The following is a 15,022-nucleotide window of genomic DNA, read 5'->3' on the forward strand; positions in this document are numbered from 1 at the left end:
TAAGGTTTATACAACACCCCAGAGACTTCACTATTAGGAAACATTTCAAACAATGGAACTTTCTTTAAATATAACCATTTTTTCCTCCATCCCACTTACGCTACTCATTCAAGAGTAACTGCAAGTACAAAGCTGCAGAGGAAAAAGCTATGTGCCTCTACATTGTCAAAGTGATTTCTCTTATCCTGAGCTTTGCTTGTTACCAACTCTGACCCACAATTATTTCAGGAAACCACTACATTCATTATTAATAAGATCTTTCCAGCTAGCTTTCCTCTCTTGCAGGCATCATTCTGGTTTCAAATGTCATCATGTGCTCTTTTCCCCATGGCATTTGCTCTGCTAGAAGCAGGCAGACTCTTCCCATTCCCTTTCCTAGCCTGACTTTTCTAAAGTCCAATGTACCTAGACCAACTCACCTGCCTCTTTGAAACTGATACAGTCAAAAGGGGACAGGTAGTACAACATTTCCAGAGATTTGTAACTGCTCTGAGCTGTCACAGCATCTCTAGAAATATTTTGGTTTTGTTAGCTTAGAAGTTTAATAAAACACATCTGATACATATTTAAAACTGGATCTACTCAGATGCTGCACAAGTTGTATCATAGAAAGTCCTCAGGTTTCCAAACATGGGAAGAGCTGTATTGTGTTACATGTTACACCAAGAGCTGGCCATGTTCCTCCTCCAGTGAGAATGGTTTCTATACAGTTTCACCACTAAGAGCAGTGGGAATATTCGCAGGCTTATGGTTGAAGATAGATATGTCTAAGTCCATTCAGGACTTGAGCTTTAAAAGGAACAAGAAAAAGAAATAGAAACGTAAAAACACAAAAACACAAAACAAGGAAAGGAGAATCATCCTTGTATGGTCAGAGTTGAAAGCAATATCTGAAAGTCATTAGGGTGAGAACTGAACAGTTGGATTCATGCCATGATCCTAAATGGAGACTCTCTCCATCCAGCTGATCAGAATTGTCACGTTCTCCTGCATTCCTAAACCTCTGTGTATTGATCTCATGGGTCTCAGTCTGTTCTCTAAAAGAATAAGGCTTGCATTTCATATACCACATCTGCATACCTCTTATGTGCACGTATCTTTGTCTGTGTATATCTCCCATCTCAATTTTAACTCTTTCACCAATTTTATACAAAGTCAAACAGTATGATGAGTGTTCCTCCAAGTTTATAAAAGGAGATGATTGAAGAATTCTCAAGAGCACCACGACTGAAGAAAAGTTGAAACATAAGCTCACCCGTTAAAGATTACAAGCAGATCTGATGAAGAGTGACCTTGTAAGCAATCCAGTCAACAGAAAGCTTTGGCTGGACTTTGCAATCAGCTGTAAGAGGAAAAGCCATAGAAATGTGGCAGAGGGAATGATTTGTTTAATCCTTAGATAGTCACAGTTAGAAGTTGTTTTGTACTGTTTCAATACAGCTTTTAGCATTATGAGACTCTGGTTCTGGGCAGCACAATAAACATAGATAAATCATAACAGAAAGCCATGGAGCAGCATGCTGGAAAACCTTTCTGGTTTCAGGGCAGCGGACCTTTGTCTGTGCACACGCAGCTCCAGGCTTCCTTTACCAGTTCTCATGAGTTCATGTAATCCCATTGCGTGTAAGTTTGCAGTCCTGGAGGTGGGTGTTTAAATGCAATGAAAACTTGTGCTGGATTTATTCCTCCTTTTGCATTTTCATGAAAGCATTCATATTAATTGGAAGCATGCAACTTTGGGCTATGGCTTTGTTTTCTTTTAATAATGAAAGAAAACAAATGGTGGTGTGCAACTGACAAGGGAGGAAAAACCAGGAAAGCTTAAATATTTAAATGCTTTCAAACAGTTGAATAACTAAAGCAAAAGAGAAAATAATGTGTAGGCATTTTTTTCCTTTTTTTCCTTCTGTGAAAACATTGCTGGTGTGTTAGGAGGAGGATTCCAGGTCCACTAGTCTATGTAAGAGTCCATCTTCTTGCTGTAGTACAGTGTGATACACTCCTGCATGGAATTATGTACTTAAGCCTCCTTGTAGGTGTTCTGAAGAGGGTGAGAAGCTGTTGCATTATGCCTTTTTGATTCAATTACAAAAGGCAAGATAAATCAAGGCCCCAGAGAAAGATGTCCAGGCACTTCTGACTCTAAGTAAGCCTTGCTAGGTTTATGCAAACACTGAGAATTTGTTATATAAAAGTAACTCTTTCCTCTGTGCTACCATTACCTTTAGGCCAATCAATTTTGATTGAAAAATGACAAAGGAGGGTGGCAAAAAACAGTGTCACAGGGAGGAAGAGGCACTGCCTCCCTGAAAGGAGCCTGTTAGCAACATGGTAGGCTTTGCCCATCAGAGGTGCTAGGCAGTGTATGGCACTGCTCCCTGTGGAAATCCAGCAACTGGGCTGGGAAGGAGAAGGTCATAACTACTCCTGCTCCGCAGTTGTGACTGATGCTTGTGTACATCACTGGGCTTTGGGGGACAGTCCCAGCTGCAGCTGTGGGCAGGTAGGGACTGTATTCACACCACAGCTGGCTGTGCTTTGGGCAGATGGGATGAAGCAGAGGAGAAAAAAAAAATCTCAGTGCTGGCACCAGGAAACCCAGAGCTTCGCCTAGTGCCCATAGTCTAACAATACCACAAATGCATCCATTGTATGGAGGGGCCTAGCTGGATGCAGAAGGCAGGGAGTAATTAGTCTCTGTTAGACCCAGGAGCTTTTGAGCCCCCATAGGGTCTGGCATCCAACTGGGTTCCCTTAGCACCAACAGCCATCCTAGGGCAATAGAGCAGGGGGGCAGAAGCCCCTTGGGCAAGTGTGTCAGTGTGTGTATGATGTGAAAATACGGGATAACCTTGTTTTGTCTTTGCTTGCATAGGGGCCCAATCTGGCAAGTATCCATTGATGAGAAGAGCAAGACAAATGTCTCTTGTTTCAGAGACCAAGAACACAAGAAACAGCCACCCAGCTGCCTAGCTAGGAGGATGTACATCCCCAGATGAGATAAGCTCTTGGGGAGCCTCACAGGGAATAGTACTGGGGGAGAAAGAGCAGTTGGGCAATAGCAAAGTTGATGCTTAAATACTTGGAGATTTGGGGAAAGGTGTTCTGATGGACTTGGTGACTGACAGGCTGAAGCCCTTTTGCCCCTGGGGTACCAGGAAGCCCAAGACTAGCTTCTATTTATCACAGAGGTAGAAGTCCTCACTGCACATAGTAACAGTGCATCTGAGGCATTTTGGGGGGGCTCTCCTTAGTCCTGGAGGCTTGGCACATGGTTCACATTGTACATGGTGCCAGGAACTATTGATTCCCAAGCTTGTAGGGTGGGCCACACTGCACTCTGTGTCTGAGCAGTGAGGGGAACCCATTGCTCCCAAAAGTTTTTGGGGAAATGGAGCTATCAATGCACCTAACAGCTTGGTAGGAGAGGTTCTCATTGCTCCTAGATGATTGTGGGGGTGTCCACATTGCACCTTATTTTGGAGGGCAGTACCTACTGCACCTACAGCCTGGTTAGGGGTGGTCCCATTGGTCATGAAGACTTAGTGTCATAGAATGACAGAATCATTAAGGCTGGAAGAGACCTTCAAGATCATCTGGTCCAACCATCTCCCTACCACCAATGTCACCACTAAGCCATGTCCCCAAGCACCACATCTAACCTCTCTCTGAACACCCCCAGGAACGGTGACTCCACCACCTCCCTGGGCAACCTGTGCCAATGCCTGACTGCTCTTTCTGAGCAGAAGTGTCTCCTCATTTCCAACCTGAACCTTCCCTGGCACAACTTGAGGCCATTCCCTCTAGTCCTATCACTAGTTACTATGAGAAGATGCCGACCCCCAGCTCCCCACACCTTCCTTTCAGGCAGTTGCAGAGAGCAATGAGGTCTCCCCTGAGCCTCCTCTTCTCCAGACCAAACAACTTAGGGACAGCAGAACCCCCAGTAGACAGGTGTTTGAAGGGATCCTCCTTATTTCGGGAGGTTTGCACTGAAAGCATCCCTTTTGCCTGGGGAAGGGGATCACAATTGCTCTTAGTGCTTGAGGAAGGGATGACCCCATTGCACCTGGAGTACTGTGCGCAGTGAAGCCCATATTGCACCCAGTGCCGGGTGACTGCCCTCTTTTCCATCCAGTGCAGGGGGAGATGGAAATCTAGAGTATATTTCTGGAGGCTTTGGGGGTCTCAATCCCCTGCCCTCACGCCCCAGCCGCCTCCATCCCCGAGGCGTCCGGGGCGGAGGGCGGGCTTGGCTCCCCCGCCCGGCTCCCTCCTTCCCTCCCTCCCGGGGGTTTGCCCTGGGACACGCCGGCGGCTCCGGGGCTGGCTCCTCGGCGGCGGGCAGGGGGGCAAGGGCAGCAACAGGGGGGGACGATGCCAGCTCCGGGGCAGCGCGGAGCCACCGGCTGAGCGGGCAGCGCCGGCCCCGGGGAGACCCCCCCCCGAGCCCCGCCGCCTGCCCCTATGGCGGGGCGGGCGCCGCAGCGCAGCCTCCCGGCGGCGGCGGCCGCCGCGCTCCTGCTCTTGCCCGTAAGTGCCGGGGCCGGGGAAGGGGCGGCGCGGGGGCAGGCAGGGAGGGAAGGGAGGGCGGGGGACGCCCCACGACCGCGGGGAGCTCGCTCGGTCCGTGAGGGAGCGGGGGACGTGCCCCGTCCCCTCGCAGGTCCCTCCCGCCCGTCCCCTTCAGCGTTGAGGGATCTGTGCGGGTGGCGGCTAACGGAGCCCTCGGGGATCCCTGTCTGTTCCCTCAGTACCGAGGGGACCTGTCCGGGTGGCTGCTAATGGATCACGCCCGTTCCCTAAGTGCTGAGGGACACTCCCGGGTGGCTGCTGATAGATCCCTCATGGATTCTCTCTGTTCCACTCAGCACTGAGGAACCCTTCTGGGTGGCTGCTGATGGATCCTTCACGGATCCCACCCATTCCCTCAGTAGTTAGGGACCCGTCCAGGTGACCGCTAACAGATCCCTCACAGATCCCGCTTGTCTGCTCATTGCCCAAACACCCTCTCCCCGTGGCTACCCAACTGTGGGTGACACCATCCCCTCAAAGCCCTTCTTGGCTTCCCCCTCTCTGCAAAGAACCTCCTCACCATCCCTTTTCCTTGGCTTTTTGGCAAAAAGGCCCAGCACAAGGATGCCACTAGGGTTGCAGCTCCTGCCCTGCAGGAGCCCATTCCCCAAATTAAACGAGTTTTCCTGCCACCACCCCAGTTGGATGTCCCTGGCTGCTGTCCCCAGCCTCCCGCCCCACTTGCTCTCCTCGCAGCATGTGCTCAGTTTCCATCACTTCTTCACAGCTGAGATCAGCAAACACTGGTGGTTCAGCCCATGCATCCATCCAAGTGTTTGCTCTGGCTTTCTCCAGAGTAAAATGAAAGAGGATTTTCCTTATGGTCCTTCATCAGCAGCTTCTCCCTGGGTGATGCTGGGATGAGGTGCGGGAAAGATTAGCCTGTTTCAGTCTGAACTTAAAACAGCTTTCCCTGCCCACGCTCCTAAGTCAGGCTGACTTTTTGGTGGCTTGTTTGTTTTAGTGATAGTTAAGTGTGTTAAGTGATACTTGCAAAGCAAATGTGAGAGGTTAAGCAGGAGACGCATTGATCTTACTGGTAATTTGCTATGGCTGTTCCCACAGCATTAAAAAAGGGGCCGGGATCCTTCTGGACTGTAGTGCACTTGGACCAAAGGAAGAAAAGTTGTTCTTCTTCTGGATGTTTTTTTTTGCTTTTGTTTGCTTGCTTTTTATTGTGATCTAATTTACAAAGAAAGGTAGATGGAAGTCAGGTGTGAGAAAGCAAAAGGTTCCAAAAGCAAGCAACAGTTTTGTTTTAAGAACTCTGCAGTAGCTTTCTTAGAAAACAGAGAGCATTCTCTCAGATTTGTCACTGTCCTTTTTACCTGGTCAGAGATCAGTGCACATGGGACTTCTTGCTAGTGAGGTTATCAAAGATACGCAGGTACCCAGAGTTCCAGAGTTGCCAGACTAATTCTTTTTTTTAGTGACTCAAAACTGCCACATTTCCCTTAGAGATGTAATCTGTGGCTGTTTTTTTTTTTTTTTTTTTTTTTTTTTTTTTTTTTTAGTTGGGTTGTTTCTTTAAAAATAAAACAGCTGCATTGAAAGAAAAAAAAAAAAAAAAAAAGGAAGAAAAAAAAACCAACCCACAGATTAAGAATCAAAATGCCAAGTTTCCATAAAACGTGTTTATTCTGAGACAAATGTGTACTTTTGGTATAATCTGAGCGTGCTTATATGGAGGAGCTTGTTTGGATGTAGCATACGCATGTCTGCTGCAGACTCGTGTCAATGTCTGTGCATTATATGGAAATAACACACTGGAACAGGATCTTATGTTTAAAACAGCTCTGAATGCTCCAGTTGTAGAAAGAGCAGAGTTTTTATGGTTTGGGGGAATGTTTTCACCTGCAAATGTTATTGGTAAACCTGTATCTGCTTTACAGGTGGGTAAAACTTCACCTACATGTAGGAGTTTAAGAGTAACATTTAAAAGCGTTGGCTCAAATCCAAACCTCTTAAATTCCCCTTTAACTTGAAAACACTTCAACGTTTTCTCAAAGTCAGTGGTTGTATTCACATTTGTAGACTTGACAAAAGGCACGGATGCTTGTGGGAGCCAGCCCTTATGTGATTAAGTAAAGGAAAAAAGTTTTCACAGCAGCTGAGCAATTGTGCTTTATGGGAACTGCAGGTATGAAATAATGTAACTTTCTAGTGTGGAATTAGATCTGCCAGATGAAAATGCTGGTGCAAACGGCCTGTCAGATTTCACAGGGCTGGTTAGCAAGAGGGTGAAGACTTGCTTACTAGGCTCTTAGTAACCTCTTAAAGGGTTTCTGTACAGATGATATACCGGAAAATGCAAATACTTGAATGTAAAAACAAAAACAAACAAACAAAATGACACAAAGTTAAATGAATCTTTTGACATTTTGATGTAGAGCCCTTGCTGTGCTCATGTAATTTGGATGGGGGGGGGGGGATTATTCATCAAAAACAAAAGCAGAGCTTGCTTAATTCATATTCTCTCCTGAAGCTGTTAAAACCAGAGCAGTTAGAGTGTATCAGACAGTGGTGACAAGTTAAATAATATTCCTGGTCTAAGACTGCCAGAATTCAGTGCTACTGTGAACTAATGCAGCACAAATAACCCATCATGAGCAGCCTTTGCTGGTGGAGTGCTTTGACAGGGCTGTAGCCATTGTGTGGTAATTGCGGTACATTTGAAGGAGGTGGTTGTACGCGACGAAGAACGGCTGATGTTGGCTGACGGTGGTTTTGCCAAGAAATGTTTCAGTGATACTCACAGCTGCCCTTAGCCAGAGAGAAAGCAGACTTCTGCTTCTGTTCATACAAGACATCTGCTTACATATTACTATTGTGTCAAAAGCAGAGGAGAAATAATGATTAAGTCTATGAACTCTGCAGTCCTCGTGCTGCAAACCAGACAGTCTGCAGTTGTGCCTGCCCTACTTCTTGTGTGCCACCACTGAAGCTGCTGGGGGAAGACAGTGCTGGGATCTTGTTGCAGTGTGAGGACTACCAGGTCCACACTCACTTAGTTTCACTCACAGAAGTTGTATCCCTACTAGTATGTTAAGATTGCTAGGACAGTTTTTCAACCTTGAGACCAAATGCCTGAGAGTGGCTTCCACCCATACTGTTATACTCCTTCAGCCTCTAAAATGGGCACCGTGTACAAGCTGTGCATTGAGAACAGTCCATGGTGCAGCCTCGCTCCCAGATCATTCCTGGGAACTGTTTGAGATACTGCTGGATTGCCTGGGGCAAAAACGTGGCCAGGAAGCATCCTAAAAATTTAACAGTGTAGATGATTAAGTGCTTAAAACAGACCTTTGCTCTGTTTGATTTATTAGCTTAGATGGGGCGTGCTGTACTCCCATTGCTCAGGGCTCTCCATGAGTGCCCGAGGGAGGCATTTTCCTCCAAAGCAAACTCTTCATTGCTTTGAGTCCAGCGATCAGCTTTCTTTGTGCTAGAGATTACTGCGGGATCCTGCTGGTGATGTGATGATCTGAGAGATTCACAATGAAAATAGCAGGCTAGTGGATAATACCAGCTTTTTAAGGACGTGTGTTTCCGTCTTTCTTTTTATATTTGCGTTGTCCATTATATTATTAAACAAAATATTTTTAAAAATGCCATTATAACAAAAATTTGCACATTTCTGGATTTTTAAAATAGTTCTGCAGATTATTTTTTTTTTAATCTCGTGGGAGGGAAGTGAGGAAATGTAGGTGGTAAAAACACATTTTGTTCGCTGCTGAACTCGATCATTTTTAGTTTATGTCACTTTCAGGTTTGCAGCACTGTAATCCCAAAAAGGAGACTTTGGGGGAAAGCTGGTTTACTTTAGAACAGAGCTGTACACAGTAAACAACACTTCCTCAGTAATTTACTTTTGTGCTCTGTGTCTATAAATTGAAATGACTAAATCAAATATTGACCATGTACACAGTCTCCTTTTCTTTTGACCTATGCCAGTTTTGATCACAAATATAGTTTGTTCTCACTTAAATTGCAGCTATTAATTCTGAGAGGTGAAGCTGGAGCTGTCCAGCGAGCCTGTGTCACCTCCTTGCCCCTCTAGATACGCAATGTTATGTATCAAAGCAATGCATAAACATCATCTTTGCCTCATTATCTTTCTATTCATAAGTGCCAGCCTTGACAGCTAAACACTTGCTGCTGGTTTGCTTTATCAATCTATTTCTTTATAATGAAATACTTTTTCTTTTTTTTTTTTTTTAGCTAATCCTTTTATTCTTATGTAAATAGCTATATTTGGTTTGAACTGGCTAGTGTTGGGTAAAGAGCTTTATGCATTTTTTTTTCTTTCTCTGAAGTGTTTGATAAAATTCGCTGTAGCCCTTATGACAAGAGAAGACGAATAGAAACCAGTCATTTAGCACTGCGATGAGAGTCAGCTGTCAAGCACTGTCCTTCAGATAAATGGCTGCTTGAATTTCACCAGTCATGGCCAAATGCATGAAATTTTCACTTCCAGTTTTTGGTGCCAGTGTGGAGGTGACTGTTAGATGCTCCCTATGTTGGTCTTTGCCATACATCACACTGTGGTTTTGTAAGCAGCGATCACTTCTCAGTTTGGGATGCTTTAGACTGGCTCTCAAAGCAGAAGGCTTGCCAAAGGCCAAGCTTGCCAAAGACCGAGCCATTTGGGAAGGGCTGGGGTAGTGACAGCGGGGTTCTGAGAAGGGCAGTGCACAGAGATGGTTTTCAACACCCTGTCCTGACCTCTGGCTTGCGAGTACTTTGGGGCAGTGCAAATGAGCCCATGCTATGAGTTGGGTGTTGGGAGCATGCTGCTCGTGCCCCTGCGTGTCTCCTTCCCCACCCTGACAGCTCTGTCATAGAGCTTGGAAGCTGTCCTCTGAGAACGAGCCATTAAATGACATGTTTGTACAGAAAGGTGGCTTGTTTTCTCTAAATTTGAAAGGAAATCCACTTGGTATTTCAAGAAATGAAAAGTATTTCTTTGACAGAGCTGTAAGAAAGTGAAACTAATTAAAGCTCTAACAAGTTTTGTGTAATCCTGGCTGAATAACTATCTGCTCTGGGTTGTGTATGCCGGGAAAGTAAATAGTGAGCAATGCAGATGGAGATTAAAATACATTAGCTGTCCTCGCTACAATGCTAAGCCCTTGCCCTGGTAATAGTAGCTGAAGTGCCAGAGAACTGGAAGGGAGCCACCCGCCTCTGAGGGCTGTGGGATAATCTCTCTTGCTGTTACCCAAGTCCCTGAGACACTGGAGGCTCTCTGAGTGCTGTTATCTCCGTGCTGCCTCACTTCTGGGACTGCTGTCCTCCAGCGGGGGTGGCTTTTCCAGCGGAAGGGAAGTTCTGGGAGGAAGGAGGGAAGAAGGTGAAAGCAAGCAAAAGGAAGTGAGCTGATGAGCCCAAGCAGGTTGTTGGCAGGGCTGGCAGCCAGGCTCTGCTAACAGACGTCTCCTGCACGGACTAAAGTATTGATTCGCGTTGAGTGGCAGTAGCAGACTCCCAGAGCCCAGCTGCAGCTTGGGTTTCAAGAGTCTCATGCCAGCAGGAGCAGAGAGGTGGCGCGTGAGCCAGCTCCCCCAGCTCTGCTTTGTGGTGTGGCCATCGCAGGCGCCACTGCTCAGCTTTCTCAGTTCCATTCCCTGCCGTGCTCCTGCTCCTGCTGTTTCCTTGTCTTGGGAGCAAGCCACCAGCCTGCACCTTCTGTTGATGGCTTGACACTTTCAAATCCACGAGGAAAGCCAGCGTTACCCTCTGGCTGGCAGGTAGAGCAGAATGACGGCTCACAGCAGATGACAGCGCTTTGACCAGGTATGCTCCAAATCAGAAGAAGTAAGGACCTTTCTTCATCCTGCCCCATGTCCCATCTGCTGGGAGATCAGCTACTTAGTCCATCTTGAACTTGAGAGACCCTCCTAACAGTAACAACCCCCCAACAAGTGAATTTCATGAATATTCATTAATTACATGAATATTTTCAACTCTTCGCAGACTTTCAGTATTTATTTCTGACCAAAAAAAAAAAAAAAAAAAAAAAGAATGTTAAAAAGAAAATTCTACTTTTAAATATATATAAAAAATAAAATAAAATACTTTTTCATGGCATTTGGCATAATCTTTTAATTATGACTATGAGAACAGAGCCCAAAATACTAGAAATACAAGTGAAAAAAAAGTCAAGATACAGTCTCTAAATTGTTAATTATAACACTGCCAATTAGAAGGGTTTGGAAGTTACTGGCATCTTTTTTTTTTTTTTTTTTTTTTTTTTACCATGGGGGCTATATATTCTAGAATAATAAAATTTTAAAATCTACCAACGTAAAGAAAAATAGCGTTGGATGGACTGCTGGAGGTCTCTTGTCCAGTCATCCAGTCACCTGCTCAAAGTAAGGCTAACTCAAAATCAGATTTTGTTGCTTGGGCCTCACTGAGTTTTCTTTCAAAACTCTGCAAAGGCAGGGATTTCACAGCATCTCTGAATGCCATTTCTGGTGTTCAGGCACTGTCACAGTGCATACTTCTTTGTCATGCCTTCTGAAAAGAGTCCAGTTGTTCTGTAATTCCACTTTGGGGGGGTGAAACTATGGTTTTAGACCTTCTCTTGTTCCAGTTCTCTATGATATGCACTTTTCAAAACTAATAATGGGCTCCAGCCCAAGATCTAGCAGCTTTAGGGAAAAAGTGGTGGATGGACAGAAACAGAATTAAGAATGAGCCCATGAGGTGACATTGCTCATCAGCAGTGAACTGCCATGAAGTCTTGGGCCAAAGGAACATTTTATGGGGGATATAGAGGATCCATTGCTTGAATTCCCCTTACAATGAGAGCAGATACCACTGCCTGGATAAGTCTTGATCCAGAACGGGAAATGGTAAAAAAGTTGGGAGCATGCTGGCAGAGACCCTAAAACCAAGCATGAGGAGTTCATATTTGATGAGCTGGAACTGGGGGAGCCCATGAAAGGAGGCCTTGAAGTGTGAGTGGCTACTGCCATTCATCTGAGTAAGTGTCAATTGTAAATTTGAGCTACTCAGCCTGGACTCCCTGTGTGGTGTGTCCAGTGTGTAAGTCATCTCATCCTAAACTAGATCTTTGAAGCAGAGGGCATGAGTGGTGCCTTGATAGTGCTTCTGTCTTCCACTAAAACAATGGCTTCTGAGGTAGGTGAGTGGGGTGAATCCCAGCCAAGATACTGAGAGGATTTATGATAACGTGAGCTGCGTGGAAAGAGTGGGGAAGAATTAGTCATGATGTAAAGACTGAGGAAAAGGGCACACATGAAGCCTGGAGTGCTGTGAAGGACTTGCTCCCCTTCCAGGTACTGAACATGATATCCACAGATATAGGGAATGAGGAGCAAAACCCTGCAAGAGTATGAAACTAAAAAATCTTTCCTTTAAACAGTTTTATTTGAAGACAGCTGTAGCCCATGAGTCAAATGTTATTTTAATCCTTTTTAATATCTCATATTGCTTTGGGAGGGCATGGAGGCTTGGTCAGACCAGGCTGCCTTATGGGTGGCTTTAAGCAGTTTCTCAGTGTACCCAAAAAGGCTTGGAGCACATGCGTGCCTTGCAGCGGGTGAAGAACCTCTCCCTGACTCCTTTCCTCAGCACAGCACATAGGCAGATGCTTAGTAAAGGTATATCCTCAAGTTCCAAAGACAGTCGTGCTGATAGTTGTGGCCTCACTGTAGCAGATGCTTGAGTCTTTTTAATGTATTTCTGAATGAAGATGAATTTAATTTCACACTTAGAACAGAGCATGTGTTCAGTTGCTTTATTGAACTGAGGTCGCACTTCCCACTCCTTGCAGACTTGCATTCTGCTTTTCCAGACTTCCTGGAAGAGCTGCAAATACATGCTGGCCTGTAGGATCACAGGGCAACATCTCCCGAATCGTTTGGGGATCACCAGCTGGTATTAGCTGGCCTCTAGGATTAACGTAGAGGTAAGTAGTGACAGGGAGTTGAAAGAGCTGAAGGATGACTCAAAAAGCAGAGTGTTTTTCACGAGCTGGGGAAGCAACCTTTCCTTTTACTGTAACCTCAGCTGGCTCAGGCTTCAGGTCGCAGGTTCCTGTGAAAACTTCTATTTAGACCTTCTATCACAAATGGAAATTATTTTTCTGGTGAAGCGGAGCCAAACTACTGTATACTGCCAAATGCTGCTGTGTTAAGCAAAGCTAAGTTACAGAGCTGAGAATGGCCAAAGATATCTTCAGTACAGGACTGAAATGAACAGCATGGAGCTGGGACAGGGGAGGCTGGATGTTAGGAAAATGTTCTTCACCGAGAGATGGTCAGGCATGCCCAGGGATGTGGTCATGATACCAAGCTGCTAGAGCGTTAGAGGTGTTTGGACAACGCTCTCTGACACAGGGTCTGGGCTTTGGGTGGCCCTTTAGAGATGCAAGAGTTGGACCTGATGATCCCTGTGGGTCCCTTCCAACTCAGGACATTTTATAATTTAATGATTTTTTTTTGATTCTTCAATACGCATAATATTTCCACTGTGGTGGCTCTCTCTCACCATCCTTTAATGAGCATCTCCTTGCATAAACATTGGTCCAAAGTAACCATGCTACAGGAAAGTAACCATCCTCACCACAGGAAAGACTTCCACCCCCTCCACTCACAGGCTGTCCCATTTTCCCTCTCTGAGTAACACTCTTCAGTCACTGGGTTGTGTTTATTCCTTAAAGTCGTTAGCAGCCTGGAGATATTCTGGCTCTCCTTGCTCTATTGCCATCTCTTGTTGGAGAGCAAGAGCTTCTCAGATGAATGCTGGCATTTGTTATAAGCACATTCCACTGAATACCTGGTGTTTTCCCAAAAGCATCTGTTTTCACATGCAAGTACTGATGATGGCAGGAACCCCTGGAAAACTTGCCAGATGCCCACCTGCCCTGGAAACTCCCAAGCTGTATTTGAACAGGGTCTGGGTTTTGTCAAGGAACAGTGGGATTTGCTTTGAATTTGCTGCATGAAGCTCTTCCACTAATTATATTTTCATGGTGAAGTTAGATGCATCTGTTTCCCTCAACTGAGCTTCTGTGGGCACAAACTAACATTTTTTTTACATTTAATTGGACTGCTGCTCTGAGCTACTCCTTCCCAATTCTGTTATGCATCTCTAAAAATTACTGTGACTTGCGTTTAGATGAGTACTCGATCTCATTGTAGAAATGGTGCATTTGGAGAGCTTACCATTAATTTGGTTGCCTTTGAGCCAGAAGAATTTCTCAAATTAATTTACTCAAACTGTCTAATTGAAAGAATAAAAAAGGATAAAAAAGGATAAAATTTCTCCTCTCCTCTCCTCTCCTCTCCTCTCCTCTCCTCTCCTCTCCTCTCCTCTCCTCTCCTCTCCTCTCCTCTCCTCTCCTCTCCTCTCCTCTCCTCTCCTCTCCTCTCCTCTCCTCTCCTCTCCTCTCCTCTCCTCTCCTCTCCTCTCCTCTCCTCTCCTCTCCTCTCCTCTCCTCTCCTCTCCTCTCCTCTCCTCTCCTCTCCTCTCCTCTCCTCTCCTCTCCTTTCCTCTCCTCAAATGTTTTTACCTATACTTTTGTATGTGGTGTCTAAAGAAAAAATAGGAGAGATTCACTTTATTAAATGTCCATACCTTCAGCAGAGATTACTACAAGTTGCACCGTTCTTACACTAGGTGAGACCCAGCTAATGAGCGACTGGAGGTCAGGGCCTGATTCATTTGACCTAGACTATGGCAGATGAACTGCACCAGCAAAATTCCTGCTTCTCTTTCTGAACTGCAAAGGGGACCCTTGGTGATCAGCTCCCAGCAGCTCTCTGTACTGGAAGTTCTGAGCTATGTGAGATGAATCCCATTGCTTTTCTGGGAGAGGACTTCTGACAAGATACTGTTATAGTTTCACAGGGTAGATTTCTTTAGGACCTCAGAAGTACAAGATCTACATATTTTGTAGGGGAGAATACTTGTTCTGTTACTTTGCAGCTGCCTCAGATGTCAGCACCTTTGCTTTTGTTCAGCTTGCCACCAGCTAGTGTTTTACAGGGAGTCATAACGGCTCTTTCTAAAAAGTTGTTTTTTATTAAACAGCTAGAATATGGTATCTGGGGGTTCTTATGTGAGAATGGGAAAGCAGAGTGCATGTGTCTGTCCATGTTTGGCAGCATCCAGTGCCTCCCGAGCTTTGCTCTCCCATCTTGGCAGCAAATGTTGCGCTGTCATGTGTCATCCTTTTCCACTTCATCTCTTTCTTTCAGTTCCCAGTCATGCTGACTTCATCCTCTCTGCTGCTTCTAGTTGCTCAATATTTAAACTTTCAAGATGCTGTCCATTGTATTTCTGTGATAGCTGCCTGGAACACAAGTTCTATGAGGAGTGGCGAGGGAACTGGAGTTGCTTAGTCTGAAGAAGAGGAGGCTCAGGGGAGACCTCATTGCTCTCTACAACTGCCTGAAAGAAAGGTGTGGGGAGC

General features: G+C 45.5%; 1 protein-coding gene across 2 annotated transcripts in view; it reads left to right on the forward strand.

Annotated features, from left to right (window-relative positions):
• The first annotated feature begins 4,324 nt into the window (after positions 1–4,324).
• CRHR2 (corticotropin releasing hormone receptor 2) overlaps positions 4,325–15,022 on the forward strand; it is a 158,010-nt gene continuing 147,312 nt past the window's right edge. The window contains exon 1 of one of the 2 annotated variants that reach the window (XM_084509367.1): positions 4,325–4,533. In XM_084509367.1, the coding sequence (XP_084365493.1) occupies positions 4,468–4,533 (66 nt within the window). In that variant the 5' untranslated portion in view covers positions 4,325–4,467. The remainder of the gene's footprint in view (positions 4,534–15,022) is intronic. The other variant, XM_084509365.1, reaches the window with a different exon arrangement.

The sequence above is a fragment of the Aythya ferina genome (genome assembly GCF_964211825.1).
Source record: "Aythya ferina genome assembly, chromosome: 2".
NCBI classification, from domain to species: domain Eukaryota; kingdom Metazoa; phylum Chordata; class Aves; order Anseriformes; family Anatidae; genus Aythya; species Aythya ferina.